Below are 9,594 nucleotides of genomic sequence, written 5' to 3'. Positions count from 1 at the left end.
CAAACCAGCCACCACAATTTGGAGTCCTCTGAGATAAAAATTCCCATCAGACTCTTTGACAAAAAATCTTCAACCACACACAATGTGAGGCTGAACCCACTAGGGTGCTTAAAATATACACCGGGTGGCATTTGTCCATATCTTTACGCCAATGTTTCAACAAAAACACGCTATGCTGGTCACAAGAAACCAAACATTTATTTCTATTGTCACTCTGTACAGCACACAGATATTCACACATACGAAGGGTTCTAAACTCAAGCAGCCCCAGAGGTAGGAAAGGGCCTGGTTTTGGAATGTCAGAAAGAGAAAAGGAGAGAGGACGCACATGACACAAAAAAATAGTAATAATAATATTATCAATACTAATAATAAACGATGCAACATGATAAACTATGGGAGAGGGCTCTGCAACATCCTCCTCCCAGACTGGGAGGGGCACATTTTATTTCCTAGTTTCACATTCATTTTCAGTCTAGGAGAGAGGCCTCTGCTGTACAACTCTGGACTGGCAGAGTAGTGCCCAGCTCCCAGAACTCAACTGGCCCCTCACCCTGCCAGGCATGGCTTGGCTTGGCCTTCCAGAGGAAGGCCCTCCCGGGTCTCTGAGTCTCTCTTTTTCCTTGGACTCAATTTCCCTCCTCACTCCTGAGTTTTCAAGACCACCCGCTTCCCTACTTGCTCCCGTCCTCTGTTCCCCACCCCCCAACCCCACGGTGGAAGTGGGTGAGCAGTCATTCTGGCCCTCCGTGAACGGGCACGGAGGATGAGGGAGAGTGTGTGTGCGTTTGTTACCGTGGCCAAAACACTGCACTATCTGGCAGTCAGAGGGTGCTTTCGCTGGGTATCGGGAGTGGGGGACAAAGAAAGGAAATCCAGGCTGTCTTCCAGCAACGGCAGCAGCAGAGGCGGAGGCGGCCGAGCCGGGCCTCATTTGTTAGCGGGTGTCGAGGTAATGGTCGCCACCGAGGCCCGTCCTCTCCTCGGCAGAGTAAACAAGACAGATGGGCCTGGGCCTGGCGTGATTAAAGATGAAACGTGGATCCATCTTCGCCAAAGCTGAAAACGAGGAGCTGCAGCCTCCTCCTATTTCTCTTTCTGTCTTTTTCTTTCTTCCTTCTTCTTTTCTTTTTTTTTTTTTTTTTTTTTTTTCTTTTAAGGAAGAAAGCAAGAGATTTGAATCTTGCTTCTGGGGGGGCCTCCCCGTGGCCCTCTATTGTCATTTCTATAAATAAAGCTTCCCCTCCCCCTCTTCTGCGTTTATTCGCATATAAAGTGTGGGGAGGGCAGATAGATTTTCCGGGGCCCAGGCCCCAGAGCCCCCTCCTGTCCCCCCACCCCATCCCCTGCACTCACTGCCCACCCCCACCCCGAGGTTCGTGGCTTCAGCGTGCGGGGGCACTAGAGCGCGGGGGGTCCTCCATTGGGCCGGCCAGGGGTCCCTCCGGCTGAGCCTGCCGCACCACCCGAGCGGATCTTGGTGTTGGGCAACTTGTGGTCTTTTTTCCACTTCATGCGCCGGTTCTGGAACCAGATCTTGATCTGGCGCTCGGAGAGGCAGAGCGCGTGGGCGATCTCCACCCTCCGGCGCCGTGTCAGGTAGCGGTTGTAGTGAAATTCCTTCTCCAGCTCCAAGACCTGCTGGCGAGTGTAGGCGGTCCGAGAGCGCTTGGGCTCCCCGCCGGCGTAATTGGGGTTTACTGGACACACACGGAGAGAAGGAGAAAGAGAAAGTTTTATTGCCCCCGAAAGGAAGAGCCTTTTCTTCCAGCGAACACAGTGTTTCCCTCCCTCCCTCTCCCGCCGCCTCTTCTTCCTTCTGAGGGAGGGAGGGAAAAACGAAAAGGGAAGAATGCAAGACCCAAGAATGAGAGACACCTCCAAGTTTTGGAGAGCTGTGCTGTGTCCTTGTTGTTTGGGTGTCTGGTGGGGAGGGGGGGCGTGTGAGAACTCCCCCAAGGTTTTAATTGCTCCACTCTCTCCCTCAGTTTGGGGCCCCCAGAATGGGAGAATGAGGGGGTGGAAGAGGGAGGGGAGGTTTCCCTAAACCTTTCCTCTGTTTAGTTCCCACCCTTGCTGCTCAGATTCCAAGCAGTGCCTGCCCCTACTGAAAACTTTTACCCACTTCTCCAGCCAAGGAGTCAGACTGGAAGAAAGGAAAAAATAAATACTGGGAGTTGACTCAACTCTCTGCTTAAATACGGATTACCTCCTCCTCCTTCTCCTCCTCCATCTCCTACACCCCTCCCCAACTTCCAACTTCACTGAGACTGTATCTCCCTGGCGAAAAAGTCGCTGGTGAGAATGGTGAAGAGGATAGGGAGCCTACTTCAAAGGCGCAGGGCCCACCAGGCCATAAAAATTTATGGGGGATGTAATTATGTGGCTCTGAAAACAGGCGACCGTAAATCTCCGGCAATGGCGAGTTTATAGCGGGGACAATTGGCTTCCCCAGCTCACCCCCCCACCCATGCCTCCGAGGTCCCTTTGGTGTAAAGCTCCAGGGGTGGGAGGGGGAAAGGGTGCCCACGCACTCACCCGTGCTCACGTGAACTTTGCGCATCCAGGGGTAGACGACGGGCTCTTTGCAAGCGGAGTGGGACGGGCTGGGGTGCAGGGGGTTCTGGGCGCAGGGAGGCGGCGGGGGGCTGCTGCTGACCGCCTCGCAGCGCTGGCCGGGCTCCGGGAGGAGGGCCCCGGCGGGTGGCGGCGCAGGAGCCCGAGGGGACAGCCCGGGCGGTGGCGGGCGGAGGTGGTGCGGAGCGGCGGGGCCCAGGGTCCCGCAGGCCGCATAGCGCTGCACGGTGCACGCCGCGCGCCGCCCGAAGCCCGCCTCCGGCTGGAAGCTGCTCTCCTCGCCTCTGCCGCCGGCGTAGTACCGCGCGAGTGGTCCGCTGGTAGGTAATCGCTCTGTGAATATTCCTCGCATGGAGGGGAACTTGGGGTCGACATAGTTGAGTGATCAAAAAGAACCTCATTTTTTAGCCATTAATTTCTGGGAATTGCCCACAAAATATACTAAGAAGTTTATTCCGACCCCTGGACTCGTTTTCCTGTTTCCGGAAAGCCCTCCTACTTACTGTCAACGTGCACAAAGTTAGGCGCCCACGTGATCCTCGAGCCAATGGTGCCGACCCGCCTGCGATTCCCGGATAAGGAAATCTGCTCACCCGGACCCCACTCCAGCCAAAGAGGTTTATTTCCCCCTTCTCTCTTCCCCCCCCACCCACCCACCCCAACACCAGGATTACCATAGGGCTCCTGCGGACGACCCCCTCCTTGCCTCGCTCTCTCCGAGGTCAGAGAGAGAGAGAGAGAGAGAGAGCGCGCAGGTTGCGACTGGAGGGCCTGTTGGGGCGCTGGGCAGAGAGCAAACCCTAGATCCCTTAAGAAGTTGGGGCTCCTGGTGTAACCCCTCCTGTTCTGCCTCACCTCTGCCCAGCATTCTCTACCTTCTATAGGCCCCAGTCTCCTCCCCTCGGCGGGAGGGAGCCCTACCTAGCACCCTGCGTCTCTATGGGGAGTTAGGTTACTGGCGGGCTGGGGGCTCCGTCTCGAAAGGGGAACCCATACGGGGGCCAGAGCATAGAGCTTGGGGCTTTTCTCTGCAGCCGGATGGGGAGGGGTAGGGGTGAGAGAGGAGGCGTCCAGAGCTAGAGGGCCGGTGCGCAGAGGGACTTGTCAGAGATGAATGGAATCGCGGGCGGATCGATAGGAAATTCATGCACTAATTCGGGGAGACCTCGCCTTCCAAATCGCATTTAGCTGCGCAGTTAGCTAGACTGTATCAGTCAGTCCGTCTGTCCCCCTTTTCCTATCCACTCCTCCCTTTAATCCACGCGGCTCAAGCCCGGAGAAACGACTTGGTTTCCCACACTATGGATAGAGCGCTGGGGTAAAAAACCTGCAACTTTTGAGAGCAAAATTGATTAGCAATTTGCTAATTCCATAACCACCCGAGCAATACTAACCATGGCTCCGAGACGTTCTAATTGTCGCTAACGCCGCCGCCTCCGCGGCGAATAGAAATCACACATCCCTGTGATACTGGGAATACAGCCATAGAGGTTGTATTATGTGTGTACCCCCACACATAATAACACCCCTTGGTAATCGAGTATTTCCAGGTCATCTTGTTCTGAACTGAAACGGAAAGGCTACCTCAGCATCCGTTTGTTAAGCAAATTTCCTTTGCCTTCCTTCGCACACCGAAGACGAGTCATTTTTTTCGAAATTTCCAATAAAGCCTCCCTGAGCCCAGAATGGAAAGTGGGTGCGTTTGGGACGAGAATATAAATTTAAAACTTCAACAACAATAACATTAACCTCTTAAAGAGAGGTGGAAAAGGACCAAGGCTCCCAGGGGCAGGCGTGGGGAGAATTCAGGTAGATGATTTCTCCATCTCTAACCAGTTGAAGGAGGAAAAGAAAGAGGAATAAAGAGGAAGGAGTCTTCGTGTGGCCAGTCACCAGATTGTCCTCATTCAGAAAAATAATACATATATATATATTTTTTTCTTCTGGAAAAATACGAGCGGAGTGTTTATGTCAACTACATATTCCCCTAGATACGAATTTGTGACCACAAAATTCCTTACACAAATTCGGATCTACAGGGTATATACAGAAGACAGACAGATCTTCTTGGCCCAGAAATTTTCCAGTTCTCCTACTTTCCGCGCCTTCTTCGTTTGGGGTGTGGTTTGAGTGCTTTGGTTTTATTTCGTTTTGTTCTAGTTTTGAGCGCTGGGAACAGAAAAAGGTACTGCGAGTCCGTTCTTGGAATTACAAGGTTTTCAATTCTCTTCTATTAGAATTACAAGTAGCATCCAGTTCGGAAAGGGACGGGAACTTGCCGCCGCCGCCGCCGCGCAACTCTCGGTGGCGCATGAATTATGAGATGTAAACATTAGCTAAGCACAAAAGGAGGAAGGGTCATTCTGAGGCTGCCGCGAAGTCAGATTCAGGCCTTTCTGGGTGCCTTCGCGCCCCTCCCCTCCCCCCGACCTTTTTTTTTTTTTTTTTTTTTTTGAAAACAAACACCCCAATCGGCTCCTCCCTGCCCCTCCAAGCCTTTAGTTTGTGATCAAACGAATATCTAGATATTTTCCAAAGCGCCTCTCAGCGAAGGGAGGAGGAAGAGGCGGCTGGGTGTGAAGGAGGTGTAATAAAAGTCCTTTTGGAAAATTCAGTGGTAAAAGAGAGAGAAACAGCTGTAAAGAAAATGCTGGGAGACCAAGCAGATGGGGCCCCGATATTTAATGACGGGCAATTCCGTTTACAACCTGAGAAAAGATCAAAGGCGTTTCATTTCCGAATGAAGGGCAATGAGGAACCATAAAAGATGCAGCCAGATGATATAGGTTCCCTCCCAGCCTCTCACACATCCTGGGAGCCAGGAGAGGGGGTCTATCCTGGGGAGGTGTGGGGAGGAACCCCATTTCCCCAGCTTCCTAGCCCCAGGCGGGTCCTTTCCTTCTAAACACATACGAACTCGCTTAGCCACCTGCTTAGGTTGCTAGTGGTAGGACCAAAATGGGCATCTGGGGTTTCGGAACCAACTTTCTGAGGCTCCCAGAAGTCGTGAATTTACTAAGCTGAGAGTCTGGGGATTGGGCTGGAGGGAACTGAGACTGTGAAAGCTGTGACAGAGTAAGGGAAAATATGCATAGAAAAAGCCTCCACCCCACCCAGACTCCCTACTCAACTCCCTAGGTCTGAGAAATATTTGCATCTCTAGTGAGGAAGTCAAAATAATATCAATTTCATTAACAAATACAGGAACAACACAAAAACAACCCTCTAACTGCAAAACTCCAGAGATCTCTGCCTATCCCCAGTCCTGGGACCTTGCAGGAGGGTAGGAGGAGAGTTCCCATCTGCCCACAACTAGGTCCAGAGACCCTCTGATTTTCTTTTCATCTTAAATCTAGGAATTGCCAATGTTGGCTTCTGGGCCTGATTTCTAACATCAACATTCTCCCAGACAGGCTGAACTCACACATATTTGGGAGAAAAAAGCAAACTATTACACTACTGTTGTCTTTGCCAAGAGAGGGTCCAATAGGTAATCTCAGACCCCCATCTGGGCAGTCAGGGAGACCAGAGTCTGGCCCAGGGCCCACAGACAAAATGCGCTGCTAGGATCCCCACCAGCTCCCTAGCGTCAACCAGGGACCTTTTACAAATCTTGTCAAAGGCCACTTAGGGTCTCCAGGACCCACTCCAACCGTCCAGGCCCCTCCCCCACCCCATACCTCCTGTCCTTCTCAACTCGCCAGCTCTCGGAAACCCTTCCAAACCGTCGGCATTTCGGAAGTGTGGGAGGGCCTCTGGGCCGGCTGCCGGGCCTCTCTGCTGCTCTACACTTCACAAGGGATGCGGCCCAGGTGCCCCAACACCCCAAGAGAGAGGAACAGGGGGCAGAGCCACCGCGGGTTTGGGTATCCTTGATACTGGCGCCCGAGAGCAAAGATTTTTCTCCTCTGTGCGCTGGAAGCCGCCACCTGCCAGTCCCACCAAGGCGCCGCACCCCCCACACCCCTCTAGCCGCCTGAGACGGAGAACAGGGTTTATGGGCGACTCCCAGGACGGGTTTTATCGGAGCAGGAGGCTGCCTCTCCCCTCTACCGCCCAGAAGGATACGAAGAGCAACACGCAAAATAATAAAATAAGAGCAGGGGCTGCGCGCTATCGGAGCCACCTCCCCTACGCTCCCGGGTCTTTCCGCGGCTTCCCGGCCGCCTTCTCCTGGCAGCCACAGGTTGCTAGCATGACCTCGCGCCGCCCAGCCACCCTCCGCCGTCCGGGCGTGCCCAGCCCGCGAGGAATCACCTTTTGTAGGAGGGGAGAAGGGACTCAGCGAGGGAGTGAACCCGAAGGCCCGAGCGGAGGCGAGTCCCCAGCCGGTCTGCGCACCGGTGGCGGCGGCTCCGAGGAAAGAAAGGCCCAGAGCCGGCGCGGGCGAGGGTACTCACCGGGAGGCTCCCCAGCCCCGCCGGCCGCCGAGCCGCCCGCAGACGCACTGGGCAACAGCTGAGCTCGCTCTTGTCCACTATTGTGTGTCCGGAAAACCGGACCGCGGCGGCGGCAGAGCCACGGGCTCCCTCAGAAGCCGGAACATGACTTTTTTTTTTTTTTTTTTTTGGTGTGTTTTTGTTTTGGAAGCGCAAGTTTTCGTATTAATCTAATACTTTGGCAGTCTTTGTTAAACAGGCGCGTCACGAGGCTCTCAAACATTTTAATAATTTTTAGACGCCGTGACCTGCGGTTCACCCCTCTCCCGACCTCCCCCACCAGCAGGCAGTTACTATAATACGCTCACGCATTTCGCTGGGTCATATTGAATTTTGCGTAGGTCATTACTTGGGAGAAAAATGACAGAGCAGAAATTTGATTCAGCTCATCCTCTCCAGCTCGACTTTTCGCCAGAGGCTTCTCTTCTCTTCACCCAACCCCCACCCCAAAAAAGTCCCATTCGGATAAGAGTCAGTCGGCCACGCCCCTGTTTTGATTTTCCATCATTCCCATATTTTTGTCAGCTCTGGTTCCAGAGAGAGTGTGGGGTTTCACGTGGGATCCTTTTGAGGCCTGAGAAGGAGGCTGGCACGGGGAAAACTGAAAGCGTGGCTTTGGGCATCTGGGCCCCAGAGAGCAGGCCTGAGCAAGAGGCCCCTTCCCTGAACCTTACCCCTAAATGCCTGTATGGCCAGGGCCCGGATCCCCACCCCATCGCACACTCCATCTGCTTTGTTGGCTCCTCTAAGTGTCAGAGATACCCTCATTTCTACAAAAGCTTTGGAAGCTCCAGGGCCTAGAAATGACCACTCCACCTCTCGGGGCCAAGATTTTGGTCCACACAACCCAGCAGTTTCAAGGAAGATAGAACCCTGAGAGAGGTGCTGGGCTGGGCTGGTCAAAGCTGGGGACATAACTTTCAGAGCTTTAACTGTCCTTTAAATACAAAACAATAGCTTCCCCCTCCCCCCAAAGAATCGTTCTCATCAATACAGTAACACTTTTGCCTACCCCCATCAACCACACAAGGAGGTTCAGGAGCAGATCAAGGGTTTGTCTCTCCAGGATTAAAATCTGATGGATTGCCTACAACACACTTCTCCAGTTCTCCAGCCTCCTAGGGACCTGCAGAGGTGAGTCAGGTGACTCCCCTTCCTCCCAGTTCAAGTCTACAGACTGAGACAGGGCTCCAGCCTAGTTGGTCGGGTGGTAGCCTCCTAGTACGGAGAGGTCAAGAAAGAACTCCCCAAGGTGCCCAGCTTGGTCTAGAATGGCAGAGGCCACTTCTTCCCCATCCTGGGTCCCTCTATCCCAGGACCTTGGGCTGCTCCACTCTATACCGAAATTTGCTAACGTTCTGTCCTGGAACAGAAGGAGATGGATTCTTCAGTTCAGGCTTTGATGTTTGTCTCTTCAGGACTCCAGGAATTTCTTCCTGGTCTGACACTGCAGAGAAACTCGCCTAAAGGACCAAGCAGAAATAGGGACCTACACCCAATTGGTTTAGTCAAAACCCTGGGTTAAATCTATTGGAAATTTGATATTAAACCTTTGTCTCTTCTGGCCATGTTTCAAAAAGGCATCTTTACAGAAACTCTCAGGTTATCTTCATCCTAGAAGGAGAAATGCCCACAGTGTACCTCCTATAGTAAATGCTTGGAAGAGAATATAATGACATCTCATAATACAACAGTCATTTAAAGACCCAAAATAGGCATTTGCCCCAGTGTTATAATTACTAAGTCTCTCTAGGCATTTACTTATGAGCTAAGCTCAATGCATGGATTCAAAGTTCATTTCAGGTCGCCTGTTTCAACTCCAGTAAAAAAGATCTCTGTGAAGCCATTTGGTACTTTTCCTCTGCATTTCTCCTCCCTCATCCAAATAGGAAGAGAAGGAGTCAAGATGAACACAAAAATGGAGGCTTGGGAGAGAGTGAGAGAATTAACAAGTTAATCTTTCAATAGGTAAGTTCTTAAACTGGAGCAATTTGGAGAGACAAATGAGAGTTTGGAAAGGCTCCAGTGTTGGCCCATTCTCATGGACCCTACCTTCCTGACAGCCTGGGGGTTAAGGGTGCTGGAAAACAGGCCTGCCTCTCCCAGGATTGGGGGATTGAAAGAGTCAGTAGTTTGACCCTTTTAGGGCAGGCAGGGTGAGTTGATGTTGGTGAAAATCAAACGTTCACATTGGAAGTATTCTTTGGCCCTGCCAGAAGTCCTACAAAGACGTGGGGGTAATTTAATTGAATTTCTCAAATGTGTGTGGCTAGGAAGGTTTAATTAAATTTAATATGGTGACTGAAAGATTATCTTTGGAAGAGAAGATTGCTCAGAGGGTTCACCACACCCTAAGCGCTGTCTTTTCTACAACTCACCACCACCACTAGTCTCGCCCTTTTTGGAGAAGGGATTTTTCCTTCCTCAGTTTCCCCTCCCCAGATATCTGCCTCTTCGCTGCCCAATTCTGCTCCCCCACTTCTGCAACCCACAAATCTTCCTTACCTCCAGCATCCCTGGCTCCCAGATCCGTCTTCACACACATACAGCCCCTCCCCCCACGCCCCACCCTGCCCCC

General features: G+C 52.4%; 1 protein-coding gene across 1 annotated transcript; it reads right to left on the bottom strand.

Moving 5' to 3' along the window:
- Nucleotides 1-176: 176 nt before the first annotated feature.
- HOXB4 (homeobox B4) lies at nucleotides 177-2,959 on the bottom strand (the record flags this gene model as incomplete). The annotated part of the gene is given in 4 exon segments (XM_017853864.1): nucleotides 177-1,700; nucleotides 2,539-2,883; nucleotides 2,886-2,934; nucleotides 2,936-2,959. Coding segments are annotated over 4 exon segments (717 nt in total), but the record flags the coding sequence as incomplete, so codon positions are not given.
- Nucleotides 2,960-9,594: the final 6,635 nt, after the last annotated feature.

Source organism: Rhinopithecus bieti, unplaced genomic scaffold (assembly GCF_001698545.2).
Source record: "Rhinopithecus bieti isolate Rb0 unplaced genomic scaffold, ASM169854v2 scaffold_35856, whole genome shotgun sequence".
In the NCBI taxonomy this organism is placed as follows: Eukaryota; Metazoa; Chordata; class Mammalia; order Primates; family Cercopithecidae; genus Rhinopithecus; species Rhinopithecus bieti.
Note: the sequence above shows the minus strand (reverse complement) of the source record. Positions and strands in the feature narration are given on the sequence as shown.